The sequence below is a fragment of the Punica granatum genome, chromosome 1 (genome assembly GCF_007655135.1).
Source record: "Punica granatum isolate Tunisia-2019 chromosome 1, ASM765513v2, whole genome shotgun sequence".
NCBI lineage: Eukaryota > Viridiplantae > Streptophyta > Magnoliopsida > Myrtales > Lythraceae > Punica > Punica granatum.
In genome coordinates this window covers 50,022,282-50,042,868 of record NC_045127.1, presented here as the reverse complement: position 1 = coordinate 50,042,868, position 20,587 = coordinate 50,022,282, and the positions used below count along the sequence as shown (strand labels likewise).

The following is a 20,587-nucleotide window of genomic DNA, read 5'->3' as shown; positions in this document are numbered from 1 at the left end:
GCAGAGGATTATGGGGGCATAATTCTTGTTTAGCTCTTATCTCGCTGCATCAGTAGTGATCATACTTCAGATAGTGCTCAGCATCTTCCGAAGAGACAGTCACCAGGGTCCCTTATGATCAGAGACCAAACCAGGTACCTACTTCATGAGCTCGATAGTGAGGTTGCCGGAGAGTGAAAGCCCTAGGATAGTTGGGTTTTGGTTGTCGCAAGGAGATGTCGATCCTTTGGGACCACTTCTGTTTGCCTTAGAAGTCCTTCAAGTAGAAAGAGGATCCTATCACCAGTTAGTCCTGGGCGCTGGATGAATCTGGACAGGACCGAGAAGGCTCTGATGTGCGATGGAAGGAGTAGGAGAAGACCCAGAGCCGACAACTATTGCTGAATCAGCCATTAACGGAACCTAATCAGGGAACATAAGGATTTGTATGATGGTTGGAATATCTACATCTGGTCCTTGGTCGGGGGAAGGCGCATTGATCACTCACAGGGAGTCGGTTATGGCTTATGTAGCCGTAGACTATGAGAAATAACAACTGCAGCAGTGGAGTATGAGAAATCACAACTCGTAAATTTCAGTGATTAGTGCAGACAGGATTATAGACAGATGAACAGAGAAATGAATCGAGTGAAAAATTGTATAGGTGTATGAATAGACAGATGAATTGAATCAATTTCTCTATAAGTGTGTGGTGGTATAGGTGTATGATACGGGCAGCAACCTGCCTTCGATCAAAAACCGCTGACTATTTACAAGAGTGAGAAGATGGCTTCTAAGCTGGAGGAGCTAAGGCTGTCGATGAGGATAACGAAGACGAAGGCATCTCCTGCAACGAGGGCTCCGGCAAGTTCCTACACAAGGGGCAACTCGCGTTTAACCTCAGCCACTCATCGATGCAGTTCACATGGAAGTAGTGGTTGCACTCCGGTATGGTCCTCAGGGTCTCCTTCGGCTGGTACTCGCACAGGCATATCGAGCAGGTATTGTCATTGGGCTTGGGCAGTCGCTTGCTTTCACCGAGCTGTGTCATGGGGTAGGATTCTATGGTTGGCCCATCCAGGCCCACAGACAGGAGCATCGGCCGGGGGCCTGCCATAGCCGAGAACTCCATTGTAGGCTCAGACCGCCGGTGGTACGTCCGGATCCTCCTGGAGACAAAGCACATCAACCCGATGAGGCACAGGAGCCCGGGGATCCCCGCACCGAGGATTAGACCATACTTGGCCGCCCTCGGAAGACCTGAAAAAAGGGAAAAGTACTAGATATGAGATTAACCAAGCAGAGAGCTCTTACGCTGTGACATATACGAGGAACAGTTTATTTCTGCAGGCAAGAGACATAGGCCCCGTTTAGATTCGGAGTTCAATAATTTTAACTTTAACTTTAACTTTTAACTCAACACACTACACAACAAAAATACACATTTCTCAATTCAAAAATTTTAACTTTAACTTTAACTCAACACACTACACAACAAAAACACACATTTCCCAAGTCAAATTTATAATCACATCTCATTTATCCTTTTCCACAATCAAAATCAAAGTAATTTTAATTTTGAATCCAAACGGCCCCATATATGTGATGCTGCCACACTCATCAGCATCAATCATTCTTAAGGGGGAAGATCAATTGACTTTTGTTGGATAAATTTTTAAATAAAAATGGACCTAATTCGGACTCAAGCTCATATGCAACCCAAAAGCTTAAGCCAATGGGTTACTGGGTCTTTGTCTATTATAAACTTTCCCATTTTTTTCTTTTTTCAACCGATGTGGGACATTGTGTCCTCTCATATCACCACTTTTTCTCCAACATCCCGCCCTCACGTGGTATCGTGTCGTCTTACACGAGCCACGCAACCTAAGCCAATCGATGGGACCACTTGTGTATACACACTACTTAATCACACCCGTCCTCACTTCGAAGTCCCGAGTCTACGGATCATACAGACCCGTGCATACATGCACTAAGGTGGCCTTAGATGCCCAGGATTATAACCATAGGCTCTGATACCAATTGGATAAATTTTTAAGGCTCAATAACTCATTGGTTTAAGATTTTGGGTTGCATATGGGCTTGAGTCCGAATTTAGGCCCATTTTAGATTTAAAAATTTATCCAACAACTTTGCATCTCTCCCGGAATCCTTCTTTACTATCTATCTTCGTCGACTAGACATATTTTCTCCTTCACGCTTCAATTGTTAATATATATAAACATAATGTCATGGTAGTGCAAGTGGGATCGGATGCTGCAACAGGAGCTACCATCGAGTGTCGATTACCAAAAAAAGATTAAAAAAAAATTAAAAAAAAGAAAAGAAAAGTAAAACAATCCATCATATGACGGGGTGCACCGGTCAGGCATTGACGAGGCTTCCATGAATTTTACGCGAAAGCGATTTCCCAACATAAAGAAAGATCGTTTTCTAACATTGCTAATTCGTTTGACTCCGACTCTTTTTTTTTTTTTTCCGGTAGACTAATCGGAGGAGGACTCCGATTTTTCTTTGGCCGATTAGAAAGGAGATATCAATGAGCCTAACAGGAAAGTAAAACTTTTCCGATCGAACCAAAAGTTAGTCTAAAAAATCTCGCCGTTGGGAACCAAATTGAGTAAATAATATGATAGGAAAGTGAGGACTTTTGATTACCGGAGCTAGAAAGACCGATGCATCCGACCTCGGATCCATTGTCGTTCTTGAACCCGCACTGGCCCTCAAGCTCCTCGCACGACCGGCAATCGGGCGCGTCCCAGGTCAACCTTATGTCGCAATCAACATTTCGCCAGTACGGCATCAGTAAGGGGACCGTGATCGATCCGAGCACCTCGCACTCGTGCGAGCTGTCGTAATACCTTGATGGCACCGAGATCACGGTGAAGTTCTCCTCGCTGAGGCACAAGACCGTCATGGACCTCGGGTACATAACCGCCGCGATGGCCTCGGTCGAGCAATTGAGGAGCATGAACTTCCGCGTGATCACGGGCTGGAAAGCGGAGTTCCCGGAGATCAGGGAGGTGTTGTTGAGGAGGCGGCGCGGGAGGCAGGCATCGGGGTCGCTGAGGACGATCGTCTGGGCCTGGTAGTCGATGTTGTCGACGGCGAACTCGCCGGCGCCGGGGAGGGTGATGATGGTCTGGCCCAAGCTGTCACAGGAGAGGTCAAACGCGGGGCTGTAACTGCACCGGGGATCGTCTTGCTGGCCTCTCAGGCGGAAGGGGAAGCGGACGGGCATGGGATAGAGGGAGCTGCCACCGCCGCAGGTGGAGAGTTTGCAGAGGCTGAAACTGGTTGACCGTTGGGGGAGGGAGAGGAAGCAGATGATTAGGGTGATTATGGTTGGGGTGGAGAGGGAGATCGGCCCCAGGGCGGCAGCCGCCGGCGCCACCATGGATTGGGGGTCAGGTGAAGCTGAGGAAGATGGAAGAGCGAAGGGAGTCGCAGAGGAAAGTGTAGGAAGTTGAATGATTGATAATATAATATGTTGTGTCCGGTGAAGTCAGAAGGAGACGACTGTACTTGCGGAGTATCTTGCTGGTACGAGTTCTCCAATGGGAATACGACAGTCCATATCATAGGTCATAAGACGTTTGTCGACTTTTGGATTACAAAGGGGCTCATTAAAAAAATAAAATAAAAATAATAAAAAGAATATTAAGAAGAAGAAGAAGAAGAAGAAGAAGAAGAAGAAGAAGGGATTAGTGCCATAGGAAGTTTCATGAATCAGAATCAAATTTGGATTTCTTTGTTTTAGGCAAGTCGAGCAACAGGATGTGCATATGATCAATTGTTTGCAATGTTCAAATTGAATCGGGTAATTTACCATAAGCCGTCCATCAAACCATTATTGACAATTCTGGAATTTCTTTTGTCCATTTTCGAAATTATAGGACTTTAAATATTACCGTAAAGATAAATAAAAATAAAGGACGGCAGGCTTCTGATTGGAAATTTGGAAGTGTGGTGATGGTTTGCCCAGGTGTGCAGATCCTAGGAATTACTGGTCAATAGGGAAGATTGAGGATTGGTACTTCTGTCTTTCGGTTATGACTTTGTCTTTTAATATTATGACTTTAGTCAGACCAAAGTCGATACAACGATTAGAAGCAACTAATAAGTTGCCAGAATAACAATTAACTTAGGATTAACTTTTCTGTTGGATTACTCATTAATTCTAAAATGCTTATAGAGCAAGTGGAAGAAGTTTTACCATGGGAATGGACATGGAGACACCCGATGGAATCATCCGAACTCTTGTTGAAACCGCAGGTCCCTCCCCGTAGTTCGCACGCTGCGCAGCTGGGTGGGTCCCATGCCAGCATGATATCCTGATTGAAGTTCATCCCGAAGGAAGGATCGTCCGGGTGACCCACCTCAAATGGCACATAGGTAACAGATATGACCTTGCAGACGGCCATGTTTATCCCTACACAGCTGAACCGCGGGCAAGAAGTGTCTAATGGAGCGGCCAATACAGTGAAGTTCTCGTCACTAAGGCAAGCTATCACGGCATACTCCTGTATGTGAAAGTTGGCAGTACAGTTGAGGAAGGTGTACCAGTTTCCAGCCGTAGTGATCCAGAAGGGATAGGTTGGGGGGGTGAAGTTGCCCAGGAATCGCCTAGGGAGGCAGCCACCGGGGTCATTGATCGAGATCGTTTTCAGAGTGTAATTGATATTATTGACTACAAATTCACCTGAAGTGGGGACGTCGAGGATCAACCATGGTTGGACTTGGCGAGTGCTGTTTTCACATCTTAGACCATATCTAGAAATATGACCACAACCATCGGCCCATGTGTTGGTCAACGAGAAAGGGAATTGGACTGCCGGACCACCGTCACCACAGGAGGCGGAACATTCTCCGAGACTTGTGACAGAGACGAAGGATTGGATGAGAGAACAGGAGATGAGTAGTAGTGAGAAGAAGAGAGTGGCCATAGTTTGAGTCCGGTGAAAAAATGGAAGCAAACAATGTCATGGAAGGGCAAAGATTTGGGCTTGTAGGTGTCCATAATCATCTTCTATGGTAGAAAGAGACACAAATATTAAATTCTTATGGAAAATAGACAGAGAGAGACATGGATTAAGAAATTATTCTTCTTTTGTCAAATATCACAGAAAATGTTAACAAGTCGAGTGCAACAGGCAATGCAGAAGCCGGCACAATTCAAAACGCGTGCGCCAATCGGATGGCAATAAAAAACGCTGAGAAAAGGATGTGAGACCTTACCGTCAGATGTAGAAGGAAGATTAAAGCATCCGACCAGGCGATCTGGCCCACTCCTCTTGAAGCCACAAGTCCCTCCCTTCCCTTCACAGTCACGGCACAGAGGCATGTCCATGTCAGGAGAACGTCCTGATTGAGGTTTGTAGCAAACCCGTAGCCGAGGGAAGGCCCCTGGTATGGCATGAGCACAGTTGAAATGCTCCGGCAATGAGAAGTGTTTTTCTCCGTCATGTAGTTGTCCAGTGATGTTGCCAGAATGGTGTCGTGTCTGCTACTCAAGCATGCGATTGGCACGTTCCTTGGTATTGGCAGGGCAGTAGGGCAGTTGAAGAAGGTGTATCTAATTCAAATTACTATCAGAGACATACTTAAAACAAGTTGTGCGCCACAACTTGAATGGATGCATATTGAAGCGTTTGATCTAGGAACAATTCTATACATTTGATTAACTGCTCCTTTAGGTGTAGGCTCTCCTATACGCACTTTCAACCTCAATTAGACTCTGGCTACTGCCGAACAGCAATGTATAACAAGTACAATCACGTTCAACCTCACTCAAAAATGACTAAGACTATACAATGTTAAGTACCTCAGATCCATGATTGGCTGAATAGGCGATCCCGAAAGATTGAAGCTCCTGAGGAAGCGTCTGGGGAGGCAGTTGCCACGGTCATTGATGGAGATAGTCTGGTCAGTGTAGTTGATGCTGCGGACTGTAGTAGGGGAGGTCCAGGATCAGTGCCATCTCGGTTGAGGCAGACCAGTCCAATCTTTTGCACTGAAGTCCAAACCCGAAGAGGCTGCAATCACTGCCAGCGAAGCTGTTCACCAATGAGAAGAGGAATCGGACCATAGGGCCCACATCACTGCAGGTGGCAAAGCACATCTCGAAACTTCTAGCCTTGCAGCTTCTGAGCCTGAAGATGAAGAAGAGGATGTAGGAGAAGATAGTGAGGATGGAAATAGAAGAATCGGCCATTTGAGTGTCCGAGAGCCCAAAAGGGCAACACTGATGAGAAGAAGGGAATTCGACATCTCCAGCAGAGGAGGATTATTTTACATGTCCTGTCAATAGAGTGGTTGTTACGTTCATTTTTGTTCTTGTGTATCCTGTTTTTTTCTTTGATTTGTTATGTTCTCTTGTTCTTTCGTGTGTATGAGAGAACAGTGATGGATCGATCCACTTAGTCCAGAGTTTACGCTGTTTGAAGTCCTTTACTAGAAACTGGCTTTTGATGCTATATGAACAACTCTAGTCGATGGATTGGTCATCGCATTCAGGAAGATACCTTTGCCTTTCACTGTAAAAGACTGGCTAATTATGAATATGGCCACAAAATTTTGGCTACAGATTATAAACTATAATTCGCGTGATTAGGTTTGCAAGGAAGGTAGTATAGATTAAGTAATAAAATATGCATTCTGATGTCTGTTTTTCCATGGCATCTAATACAAGTGCAATCAAGCTCATTACACAAAGAAAATTTTAATTAAGGAATCCGACGGTGACATTAATAACTAAGCAGTTGCTGATTCGTAGATCACGTTCGGCATGCTAACCAAACAACAACTGAAACTTATGAAGCATTACTTCATCTGCAGCTGCAAGCATCAAGGCTCAATCTTCCTTGGCGCCTTTCACTTCCATTTGTCTTTTTAGTGCGTGTACGCAGGAAAATCTATCATGCGAGCCTGATCCATTGCAACTTCGGAACTTGTTTGGATGGGCCAATTTGAGGGAAGGAGAAAAATGGTACGTAGGAAAACTTCGATTTCAGTTTTTTTTTCTTTTTTTCTTTTTGCATCGATCGAATACGAGGACTATTTTTACGTCATCCATTCCTCCCCTTTTCTTTTCCCTCAACATTCCTCCATCCAAACAAGTCGGAAAGAATAGAAAACCGAACTAGCCATTTTGGAAGGAAACTGAAAAGATAGTGTCGTATCTGGTTAAACGAACTTATGGCAGGAAAATGTCGGTATGGCCATCCTCTATAGACACATAATCCAAGCATCCACGCTTACTTTCCTTCACCCTGATCAGGTGATCGCTCTCTCCAATAGCACTCTCCTGTCCTCCATCTCGGCTTCTGATAGTCCATCCTCTAGCAAGAGTGTTCCAGTCACATCTGCAGATCTTTAGTAGGTACATATGGTTGTCTCAAGGCCTGCCTCTTTTCTGGGAAAGCTAATGTTTCCTGTGACGAGGCATCTTATCTTGGTATGGTCTCGGCATTCTCTCTGCATAATCTTCTAAACTATTCTCCCGCCGTCATTAGTCTCGGACCCAAATTACTTATGGATTTACCTGGTGGAGATGGTGGAGACATTCGCAGATGTAATGGAGCAACCATTTCGATCCAGGACTAGGATGGTGATCAACAGGAATCGGTTCATGTTTTGTGCCTGTATAGGCAACAGCAGTTCCATTTTAGGGATAGATCACCCATTCAGGATCCTCACAGTTGGGCCCAAAATTAATCAGCAAATGGCCTAAACCCAAACGCAGGCCCACGAACGGGGGAGCACATAGGCCTACAATTTTTTCTTATCTGATTTACAGAGAAGGCTCATATGCCTAGCAAAGGAATAATGAAAAGTAAATAAAAGAATTTTGGTTCCTAGGCGAAGATATATGCCACCGCACGGCCCCTCTATCTTTCGATAGAAAACAGTCGACATTTTTGTCGAATCTTTCCCCAAATCCTCTTCCTAAAGGAGTTGAAGAAAAATAAGTGGCCTCCACTTTCTTTCTCCTAGTCACGGAATTTGCAGAAGGGATCTACCCCAGTTTATCATTTTGCTACCAACCTTGCAATTAGAAGTTGTGTTATCGGCTGATATTCAACTTTCCTCGGAAGTTCACTTACATGTTTCGTGTCGTCTCCGCCATTTCTATATAAGCCTGCCATTTTTGCCTTTTCTCAGCAATGGCTTCGCAAAAATGATGCAATGAGAGGAAGGTTCGAAACCACGTCTTCCTTGTACATATATGGCCTAATTTCATTCCGTGCATAGCTTGTCAAAGTCCCGTCAAACTTTAATTTGGCGGAAAAGAACGAGGAGTACTTCGTCCAAGTTTCTCATAATTAAATAGAAATGACACTTTGGCTAGTCTGCTTAATTTCATTGCGTTTACGTAACTGACTAATCTGTTCGTATATATGTATCATTGGGCACATGGGCGTTACTAGAGAAAATTAATCGATTCATCCATGACTCTTATGTCGAATATCAGCATCGTTGTGACTTGCAAAGCTCATGATTTAGGCCATCCAGTTAATGTACTTTTGTCTTGTAAAGATCATCTTTACTTTCCCTCATTTTGGGAGAGGCTCTGATTCTTTTGGGGCATTACCCGTGATTAAAAATTAATTAAACCGCCATGGCGGTTGTTGAAGAATAGGCCTCAGAAAATATGGCGATTTTGCGCTTCATAATCAATGTAAAACGATGCTTGAGCATAAATGATTCTCATCAATGAACTGAAAATATATCACAGATTTCCCTACTGAATATGAAATACTATGCTTTGGTGATTGCATGAAGTATGTTAAGACAGCAGTTCCCTCTTTGTCTTTTATATGATTCAGTATATATATATATATATATATATATTCAAATTGTCTAAGTATCTTATTTTTTGATTAATATGTTACTTTGGAGTAATGGACCCAAGGCTACTTTTATAGTGTAGGAAGAGTCAAGATTGTCAGCACTGTTTAGGTGGGCACGAGTGTGTATATGTGTGTGTGTGTGTGTGTGTGTGGATGGCTCCAAGGAAATAACATCGCATGTGATTGAACAGTTCTTTTTTTAATTAAAAATATGGCTAACCCAAAATAATAACAAATTAACAACTTTAGATTAATGAAATAATTAACTAATTAATTAATTAATTATACACTATGATTCTACCTAAACTTAAGCTGACTGTGCACTAAGCGCCACTGTTCCACCGCTCTCCGACAGCGACGTCGTGTTTTGTCTCTTCGCAATCCCCCCTGAATTAACGTAATTACGTTAAGAGGGGAGAAATGATTATCAGTCCTTACGTATTCGTCCTATCATACATACGTCAGGATTCCTCTTTTCTTGTTATATACGATTGCATAATCCCTACGGCAAAACGGTTAGGTCGTCTCCCTCTTCCTTCGTTGTAAATTTATTACGTTATATAATATTTGAGGATTGGCTTGTATTCACTATCAACTGATGTTAAAATCGTCATGCCGGGCACGATGCAGTTGTGCGTTAAGAATGTTATAAATGTTGATTATCATCAGTGGTCGTTCAACTTTTTTTTTTTTCCCTGCCTGATCTGATCATTAGTGGTTCTTTTAGGACTCAACTGGAGATGAAACCATTCGAGACAGATGCTTTCCCAAAAAAACTAGGAAACCTTATAATGCAATCATTTTTTAAAGAAAACTTGAAGATTAAAATGATTGGTTTAAAATGTTCTACGCTTATTTTTCTTAAATAAGGTATTGAACTTGAATATTGTGAATGAAGAAAATCCTTAATTAAAAGAATTTTATTTCTTAATTAATAAATTCAGCTCGGACTAGATTAATCATGACAATCAATTTGAATTCTGAAACATACCAGATTACACACCAAGGGGTAAAAAAAAAAGAAAAAAAAGAAGACATGGCGAACTGTCAAATTTTTCTGATCAATTCGTTTTGATGTCTTCTGTTGTGGGGGAGCTTAATGCATCATTAGCCGTCACGATTACCTCAATAAAAAGCAACCCATCATCTGCCTACAAATCTATATACCTATATATATTCTATATATGATTACAGGGTCACTCAAGCTATCCTGCTACTTGTGCTAAAAATGTAAATCCTAACTCTTTATTCTCTGACGCTTCGAATACTTAATCGATATATACATATATATATATATATATAACAAAATTCGAATTGAATTCTCATCCCGTTACATCATAAAAAATAAGAAATAGAGCTCCGTTACTTTGTCATGTCATCACTTATGTATTAAAAAAAAAATTTTATTATTAATTATGCAGTAAAATATACTACTTGCATATAACCTAACACAATATACACTATATACATTGGCTGCTATTCAGAAAATCTTTAAATATTGATATATTAAGATAGAGCATTTGCTGTTAATTTTGGTTTAGTGAAATTTCGTTTGGTACAATGAATATATCGTGGAATCTTTAAATACGATATATTAAATCTTAAATATATTAATAATAATAATTCATATTAAGAAAGCTTTGTACAATGAATATTAAGATAGAGGTTTTTGTTGGGAATTGGTGTATGCCCTAGAGGCAATCTATAATAATTTTTTGTAATATGATATCTATTTCATTATAAAACGAGGCATATCTGTTATTGTGTAGATTGCGTTAAATATGATTTTACGCAATAATGTCCTTGGAATAGTAGATTCAATAGGCATCAAGTGTGACTTGATTGTGAGATCCTATAATTACTGAACATTATTCCTAAATGTCCATAGTCAAAGTATTATCGTTAATTAGGACAACGGTAATACGGTTAGACTAGTGTGAGTGTTGATTGATGACCAAATCTCATAGGTCATGGATATGGAGATATCAAATCACACCACATGTATACATTAAGAGTAATGTGTATTGGACTGATTCGCCATGAGATTGCTACATAGGTTGTTACGTGACTGTCATTAGCATATCTCAAAGTGACTATAGTGTAATGGTCCTTTGACTTGAGGTCACCATGGATTCCTACATGTAATGTCATATACTTTGATACTGTCAAACGCCACCGTAACAGGCTGGTTATAAAGACAGTTATTGGGTATATCACAGAGCATATGTGAGTGACCGAGATAGGATTTGTCCCTCCTACGAAACGGGAGCGATATCTCACGGCCACTTGGTGGTTAAGTCTAAAAGTGTATGCATACCCAAATGAGTCGATATAACGATATCGAGCTCATTTGTTCTGATAGACTTACCTAGTAAACCAAGAAAGAGAGATATTGAGCCATACAAGGATGTCATCGACCATGCCTTGGGCTCAATAGAGATATAGAGGACAATGGATTATATTACACGGTAATATAGGTCACGAGGTTCGTCGAGAAATTGACTTTCCGATTACTTGAGTAACAGTGATGCATTGCTAGATGCCGCTCACTGTTTATAATATTGAAATAGAGATTTCGATATTATTATCAACGTAATTGGGAACCTACAGGGTCACACACTACGACTAAATTGACGAGATATTTTGAAATAATAAAATTGTCTAATAGAGATTAGATAATTTATAGTGCGACCGATTAATCGGATATTTAATGAGATTAAATTTGTCGATTAATTAGACTCGATTTATTAGATTAAATAGACACAATTGATGCACGATCCATGTGAGGACACATGGCAATTTGGAATTCTTAATTCCTCTTGTCCCGCATCGGTAAAGAGGCTTGAAAGTCTCCCCCCTTATGCTTATATATATGTGTGCATGTAAATGTACAGAGATATATACGTGTGCTATATATATACATATATATGTGATATATATGTATGCATAAGCATATACATACATATGTGTGTACGTGCATTAATGTGGGGAAATTCAAGTTGAATTGTTCAATTTGAATTAACCCCATTAGTCTTAAAATTTCGGGTGTTGTATCGGTGTTTCTTTCGAGTGTTGGCCGCTAGCATCGCCGATCTCGAAGACTCGTCGACAAAGTCGGTGTGGATACCGGTAGAGGCGTCACGCGTGGGACACTCGGTCGACAAATTTAAATATTCCAGGTACGCTTTTATTTACTCTTATTCTTCTAGTAGGTCTTGGAATTAGTTTCACGGGTAGGAAATTTTTGAATTTCTATTCCTTTTTCGTTCCGTTGCGCCCCGTGAAACTAGCAATTGGTATCAGAGCCTAGCTAGTTAGAATCCGAGTAGATAATAGCATAAAATATGATTTTATGCTTGGTACTAGTGTGATTATGTTTGATATTTTCGGTGCATGACTGTTAGACTTGGACTATGTCCTAGTTGTGTTAGTATAATAGTTATACGTGTGGACTATTATGTAATGGTTACATAATAGTGTATGGTGAGATCGATTAAATGTTAATAAAATCCCTCAAAATATTAATTCCATAGCCTTCCATCGTGTAATGCTCGTCAAGACCAAGATCGATGAGTGTGTAGTCCTAGCCCTCGCAGGATGCCCTCATCTATCCTAGTAAGACGTTGTGTTTACCAGTGGGTCGGAATTAACTGAGCAAGCCTAATAGGATTAGGAGTTTAGGGGCCTGTAGTTGGGCATCGATCTACAAGATAGATTTGAATAAGGAGTTATTCACCCAACTAGTCAAGAGTTGCATGTGATGCAATTGGAAAAGTGAGTTCCCTACCTAAATAGCCAGTTCTTGGTAAATCAGCCCTCGCTGACTCAGAGCTTGGTGAGATATGGATCTTGAACAACTATGAGAATGATATTCTCTGAATCAATGTTGAGGGTCATTGATTTGATATAAATAGTGGGAGCAATATTTAATAAAATCCTCATTAAATATTGTATTGTCATAATACTTATTTTGCATATTTCTGTGGTAGTTACCATGGCAGGGAGCACCTCTAGTACTTTCTGTTTGGGATCCGTCCTTGATAAGAACAAACTGTCAGGGAATAATTTCCTTGGTTGGTATCGAAACTTGAGAATTGTTCTCACCCAAGAAAAGAAGCTATATGTCTTAGAGCAACCTCTTCTTGCGCCACCACCTGACGATGCCCCCCAAGCTGAGAAAAATGCTTATAGTAAGCATCATGATGATGCCGTAAACGTCGGATGTCTCATGTTAGTCACCATGGACTCGGAGCTTCAGAAGCAACATGAGAACATGAAGGCGTACGATATGATCGTGCATCTCAGGCAGCTCTATCAAGAGCAGGCCTGACATGAGAGATTCGAGATTTCTAAGGCACTTTTTCAAGCAAGGTTGACTGAGGGCAGTCCGATAGGTCCTCATGTACTCAAGATGATTGGGTGCGTCGAGACTCTAGGAAGACTAGGATTTCCTCTGGGTCAAGAGTTGGCCACAGATTTAGTCCTACAATCACTGCCCGACAGTTATAGTCAGTTCATTATGAGCTATAATATGAATGACTATAATAAACCATTGCCTGAACTGCTTAACATGTTGAGAACAGTTGAGCATGATATCAGCAAGGGGATGTCCGTTCTAATGGTCCAGGGGACCAAAAGAAAGGGCAAGGGCAAGAGTAAAGGCAAGAAGGCTAAAGGTGCATCCAAGTATGACTTGGATGCGTTGAAGCCTAAAGCCAAGGTGGCGAAGAATGATTACTGCTTCCATTGTGGCAACACTGGACATTGGAAGCGGAATTGTAAGGTATACCTGGAGGAGTTGAAGAAGAAGAAGGAAAGTGAGACTTCTACTTCAGGTATCCATGTTATAGAGATCAATGTATCTACTACTTCTACATCTTGGGTATTAGATACCAGGTGTGGTGCTCATATTTGTGGAAATATGCAGAACCTAAAGGACAGTAGATCGTTGGCAAAGGGCGAAGTGGACCTACGAGTTGGAAATGGAGCAAGAGTTGCTACATTAACTGTAGGGACTTATCACCTAGTTTTGCTTACTGGGCTAGTATTAGATCTTAACGACTGTTATTATGTACCTGCTATTAGTAGAAACATAATATCTGTTTCTTGTTTGGACAAGAAGGGATTTTGTTTTACTATCAAGAACAAGTGTTGTTCTATGTACATGAATGTTGTATATTATGGCAGTGCACATTTAAGTAATGGTCTGTATGTTCTTGATCTAGATACGCCTATTTATAATGTGGAAACCAAACGGCTCAAATCTAATGATTCGAACCCGACTTACCTCTGGCATTGTCGTTTAGGCCATATTAGCGAGAATCGCATCTCTAGACTCCATAAGGATGGATTACTGGACTCGTTTGATTTAGAATCGATCGAGACATGCGAACCTTGCTTAATGGGGAAAATGACTAAGGCCCCTTTTACCGGAAATGGTGAGCGAGCTAGTGATCATCTGGCTCCCATACATACCGATGTATGTGGACCAGTGAACAAGCTTGCTAGAGGTGGGTATCTCTACTTCATTACATTTACTAATGATTTCAGTAGATTTGGATATGTGTATTTGATGAAACACAAATCTGAATCCTTTGAAAAGTTCAAAGAATTTAAGAATGAAGTGAAGAATCAGTTGGGTAAGAGCATTAAAGTTCTTCGATCAGATCGAGGAGGTGAATATTTGAGCTATGAGTTTGCTGACTATCTTAAACAGTGTGGGATTTTATCTCAACTGACTACACCTGGAACACCACAGTGGAATGGTGTAGCTGAGAAGAGGAATCGAACTTTATTAGATATGGTTCGATCTTTGATGAGTCATGCAAACTTACCTGACTCCTTCTTGGGATATGCTCTACAGACAGCTGCTCTCATATTAAACAATGCTCCGTCGAAATCAGTTGAAAGGACACCATATGAGATGTGGTATGGGAAGCGTCCCAAGATGTCTTTTCTAAAGATATGGGGTTGCGAAGCTTATGTGAAGAGATTATCTTCGGATAAGCTTGGCCCTAAATCGGACAAATGTTACTTTGTGGGGTATCCTAAGGAAATTCGAGGATACTATTTCTATAATCCCATCGAGGGCAAAGTGTGTGTTGCTCGAACTGCGGTATTCCTTGAGAAAGAGTTTCTCTCCAAAGGAACTAGTGGGAGAAAATTAGAACTTGGGGAAGTTCTACCACAAAATGACATTGACCAATCGACGGGTAAGGTTGCAGAGCAAGTACCACAAGATGTTGTGGCACAATCTTCTGCACATGTGACACAGGAGTCTCGCAGGTCTAGTAGGATACGTCATGAGCCCGAGAGATATGGATTTCTCGTGACTCAAAACAATGACGTATTGCTCATAGATAATGATGAGCCTACAACCTATGCGGAAGCCGTAATAGGCCCTGACTCTGAGAAATGGCTGGTGGCCATGAGATCTGAGATGGAGTCCATGTACACTAACCAAGTATGGACTTTGGTTGATCCACCTGAAGGGGCAAAACCCATTGGGTGTAAGTGGGTCTTCAAGAAGAAGACTGACATGGACGGTAATGTGATTACCTTTAAGGGCCGACTTGTGGCAAAAGGTTTCAGACAAGTTCATGGTGTTGACTATGATGAAACCTTTTCCCCGATGGCTATGCTTAAATCCATCAGGATCTTGCTTGCAATTGCAGCTTATTATGATTATGAGATCTGGCAAATGGATGTCAAAACTGCTTTCCTGAACGGGAATCTCCTCGAGGATGTGTATATGACGCAACCTGAGGGTTTTGTCGATCCACATAGTGCCGAAAAGGTTTGTAAGCTACAACGGTCTATTTATGGGCTGAAGCAAGCTTCTAGGAGCTGGAATCTTCGTTTTGATGATGCAATCAAAGAGTTTGGTTTTATCAAGAATGAAGATGAACCCTGTGTTTACAAGAAGGTTAGTGGGAGCATAGTAATCTTCCTGGTGTTGTATGTAGACGACATACTTCTAATCGGGAATGACATTCCTTCCTTACAGTCTGTGAAGACTTGGTTGGGAAGGTGTTTCTCTATGAAGGACTTAGGCGAAGCTACCTACGTGCTAGGTATCAGGATCTATAGAGATAGATCCAGGAGACTGCTTGGCTTAAGTCAGAGTGCATACATAGATAAAGTGCTTCGGCGCTTTAGCATGCAGGATTCTAAGAAAGGGTCGCTGCCTATGTTACATGGCATAAGCCTTTCGAAGGCTCAGAGTCCTTCTACTCGAGAGGAGAGGGACCGCATGAATAGGATTCCATATGCGTCAGCTATTGGATCCATCATGTATGCTATGTTATGCACTCGATCAGATGTCTCGTATGCTTTGAGTATGACGAGTCGATACCAATCAGATCCAGGTGAAAGACACTGGATTGCAGTAAAGAACATCCTTAAGTACTTACGAAGGACTAAGGAGATGTTTTTGGTATATGGAGGCGAAGAAGAGCTCGTTGTAAGAGGTTACACCGATGCTAGCTTCCAGACCGATAAAGACGACAGTAGATCGCAGTCAGGGTATGTGTTCTGCCTGAATGGAGGTGCTGTGAGTTGGAAGAGTTCCAAACAGGAGACAGTAGCCGATTCTACCACAGAGGCCGAGTATATTGCTGCCTCTAACGCTGCAAAAGAGGCTGTTTGGATCAAGAAGTTCATGACAGAACTTGTTGTGGTTCCTAGCATCGCAGACCCAGTGGATCTCTATTGTGACAACAATGGAGCCATTGCGCAAGCTAAGGAACCCAGGTCTCACCAGCGATCCAAACATATACTCAGGCGCTTCCATCTCATTCGCGAGATCATCGACAGAGGAGATGTGAAGATATGCAGAATACCAACAGATGAGAATCTCGCAGATCCACTTACGAAGCCTCTTGTGCAGCGCAAGCACGAGGCTCACACTAGATCTATTGGCATAAGACATGTGCCAGATTGGCTCTAGTGCAAGTGGGAGATTGTTGGGAATTGGTGTATGCCCTAGAGGCAATCTATAATCATTTTTGTAATATGATATCTATTTCATTATAAAACGAGGCATATCTGTTATTGTGTAGATTGCGCTAAATATGATTTTACACAATAATGTCCTTGGAATAGTAGGTTCAATAGGCATCAAGTGTGACTTGATTGTGAGATCCTATAATTACTGAACATTATTCCTAAATGTCCATAGTCAAAGTATTATCGTTAATTAGGACAACGGTAATACGGTTAGACTAGTGTGAGTGTTGATTGATGACCAAATCTCATAGGTCATGGATATGGAGATATCAAATCACACCACATGTATACATTAAGAGTAATGTGTATTGGACTGATTCGTCATGAGATTGCTACATGGGTTGTTACGTGACTGTCATTAGCATATCTCAAAGTGACTATAGTATAATGGTCCTTTGACTTGAGGTCACCATGGATTCCTACATGTAATGTCATATACTTTGATACTGTCAAACGCCACCGTAACAGGCTGGTTATAAAGACAGTTATTGGGTATATCACAGAGCATGGAGAGGAATGTGAGTGACCGAGATAGGATTTGTCCCTCCTACGAAACGGGAGCGATATCTCACGGCCACTTGGTAGTTAAGTCTAAAAGTGTATGCATACCCAAATGAGTCGATATAACGATATCGAGCTTATTTGTTCTGATAGACTTACCTGGTAAACCAAGAAAGAGAGATATTGAGCCATACAAGGATGTCATCGACCATGCCTTGGGCTCAATAGAGATATAGAGGACAATGGATTATATTACACGGTAATATAGGTCACGAGGTTCGTCGAGAAATTGACTTTCCGATTACTTGAGTAACAGTAATGCATTGCTAGATGCCGCTCACTGTTTATAATATTGAAATAGAGATTTCGATATTATTATCAACGTAATTGGGAACCTACAGGGTCACACACTACGACTAAATTGACGAGATATTTTGAAATAATAAAATTGTCTAATAGAGATTAGATAATTTATGGTGCGACCGATTAATCTGATATTTAATGAGATTAAATTTGTCGATTAATTAGACTCGATTTATTAGATTAAATAGACACAATTGATGCACGATCCATGTGAGGACACATGGCAATTTGGAATTCTTAATTCCTCTTGTCCCGCATCGGTAAAGAGACTTGAAAGTCTCCCCCCTTATGCTTATATATATGTGTGCATGTAAATGTACAGAGATATATACGTGTGCTATATATATACATATATATGTGATATATATGTATGCATAAGCATATACATACATATGTGTGTACGTGCATTAATGTGGGGAAATTCAAGTTGAATTGTTCAATTTGAATTAACCCCATTAGTCTTAAAATTCCGGGTGTTGCATCGGTGTTTCTTTCGAGTGTTGGCCGCTAGCATCGCCGATCTCGAAGACTCGTCGACAAAGTCGGTGTGGATACCGGTAGAGGCGTCACGCGTGGGACGCTCGGTCGACAAATTTAAATATTCCAGGTACGCTTTTATTTACTCTTATTCTTCTAGTAGGTCTTGGAATTAGTTTCACGGGTAGGAAATTTTTGAATTTCTGTTTCTTTTTCGCTTCCGTTAGCCCCGTGGAACTAGCAGTTTTGCTGTTAATATTGGTTTTGTGAAATTTTGTTTGGTACAATGAATATATCGTGGAATTTATACAAAAACATATACACATAGAAACATATAAAAACATATATAAAAACATATATATGAACTTGATATATTATATACACATGACTTCAAATATGTATATGGTTAAGGAAATATATGTATATGTACATAAATATAAACTTACATCAAATATATATTAGAGTTTTTACCCCAAATGGCTCATGGTTTACGCGTTTTGTCAAATTATCACATATTTATTTTTTGTCAGCTATATCTCATGGTTTATATTTTGCTTCAAATTTATCCCGCTGTTATATCTCCGTCAACGTCTAACGATTTTGTTACAGTAACCCCTTTTATCCGGGATATATTTGAGAAAAAATTAAAATTATGGGATAGTTTTAAGGAAATAATTAAAATCATATGATAGATTTGGAACAAAATTGAAACCATGGGATAGATTTGAAACCTACTAACGTTTCATTAACGGACAACAAAAACGGCGGGATCAATTTCGAGCAAAATGTAAACCATGGGATATATCTGACATAAAAAAACATATGATAGATTTGATAAAACGCGTAAACCATGGGCCATTTGGGATAAAAATTCCTATATATTATAAACATTAGGAAAATCGATTTTTTTTAATAAATATTGATTTCGTTATGTTTTTTTATGAATAGATATAGTATATATGTCTAATAGATATCATGTAAAGGAAAGTAATGTTTCCCCATCAATAACTTCCTAATTTTCTATTTTCATTCTATAATAAAATTTAAGTCCATCTATATATTCTATGCAAATCTTCCCGAGTTAAGGGATTTTTTCATTCAGTTCTTCAAAATTGTAAACTCTTTTCTTTATCTTCTCTCTTCGTTATTTTTCAATTTTGCACAAGAATTCACATTATTTATTTATAGCATAGCAAATTCTTAGGTTCTATTTCTCATTCGATCATTTATAGCTGTAAGTATTTTCTCTATCTTCTATGTTCATTGTTTTTCAATTTCGTGTGAGAATTGTACTTTTATTGATTATTTATTTATTTATTTATAAGTTAAAATATAGTAGATTTTGAGGTGCTAGTTTACCACATGTGAAAAGAATTATGATCTAAAATAATACGTGAACAATTAGAATAAGATTACATGATTGTATTATACAATAAACGTAAGAAGTAACGAAATCAAAAAATTGATGACAAGATGAGTATGTGTGTAGGATTCTTTATTAATTTTTTAAATTTTCATGATAAGGTTCACAATATAAAACATAATTTACCAACTTTTCCTTGATAGGTGATAATCCATCTAATTTTTGGAGTTTCATAAATTATTTTATTCAAAGATCGATATTAATGATTTTCTTCAATATGTTTGTTGGATTCTTTAGTAATTTTTAATTTTCATGATAAGGTTCACAATATAGAACTTAATTTACCAATTTTTTTCTTGATAGGTGGTAATCCATTTAATCTTTGGAGTTTCAGAAATTATTTTATTCAAAAATCAATATTAATTATTTTCTATATTTTGGAGAAAATTTTCCTTTTATATTAATGTCGTATATATATATACACATATATATACACCTCAACTTTGTAATCCAAAAAATATCGTAAGATTTTTCCTTCTAAAAATTTCTTTCATATAATATAGATTATAGATAGATAATATATATTATAAATTAAACTTGCTTAATTATAATTATAATATAGTTTTTATTGATATTATATTTTTTTCTTAAATTTCCTATGATAACAAAGCAGAGATATGTTGGTATATGCAAATTTTGAATATACACTATCCGATTAATACGTCAATAAATGTAATTCATTAATATTTTATGATTTGATATTTTGTAATATAGATTATAAATTAAACTCTCTTAAATTGTAATTATAATATAGTTTTTTAGGGATATTATCTTTTTTTTCTTAAATGTTCTTATGATAACAAAGAAGATATATGTGAATTAACGCAAATTTTAATATATACTATTCGATGAATACATTAATTAAGTGTAAGTCATTGACCTTCTATGATTTTATATTTTATAATTTTCAATTTATGTTTATGTTTGTAATATTCATCAAAAAAAATGTCTATACATATCACTAAAT

At 39.5% G+C, this 20,587-nt stretch overlaps 2 protein-coding genes across 4 annotated transcripts; both read right to left on the bottom strand.

Moving 5' to 3' along the window:
* Positions 1-549: 549 nt before the first annotated feature.
* LOC116189143 (putative RING-H2 finger protein ATL21B) lies at positions 550-5,018 on the bottom strand. 3 transcript variants are annotated; one of them, XM_031518698.1, is made up of 4 exons: positions 4,700-5,008; positions 4,561-4,623; positions 4,214-4,459; positions 550-1,239 (listed from the first exon to the last, which is right to left on the bottom strand). In XM_031518698.1, exons 1-4 carry the CDS (start codon positions 4,941-4,943, stop codon positions 773-775), a joined length of 1,020 nt encoding a protein of 339 aa, XP_031374558.1. In that variant the 5' UTR covers positions 4,944-5,008; the 3' UTR covers positions 550-772. The 3 variants fall into 3 exon arrangements, with proteins under 3 accessions (XP_031374558.1, XP_031374551.1, XP_031374542.1); XM_031518691.1 differs by having other exon boundaries at positions 4,214-5,018; XM_031518682.1 differs by lacking the exons at positions 4,214-4,459; positions 4,561-4,623; positions 4,700-5,008 and adding an exon at positions 2,656-4,175.
* Positions 5,019-5,086: 68 nt separating this feature from the next.
* LOC116189161 lies at positions 5,087-6,330 on the bottom strand. The gene is made up of 2 exons (XM_031518710.1): positions 5,822-6,330; positions 5,087-5,572 (listed from the first exon to the last, which is right to left on the bottom strand). Exons 1-2 carry the CDS (start codon positions 5,830-5,832, stop codon positions 5,173-5,175), a joined length of 411 nt encoding a protein of 136 aa, XP_031374570.1. The 5' UTR covers positions 5,833-6,330; the 3' UTR covers positions 5,087-5,172.
* Between the last annotated feature and the right edge of the window lie 14,257 nt (positions 6,331-20,587).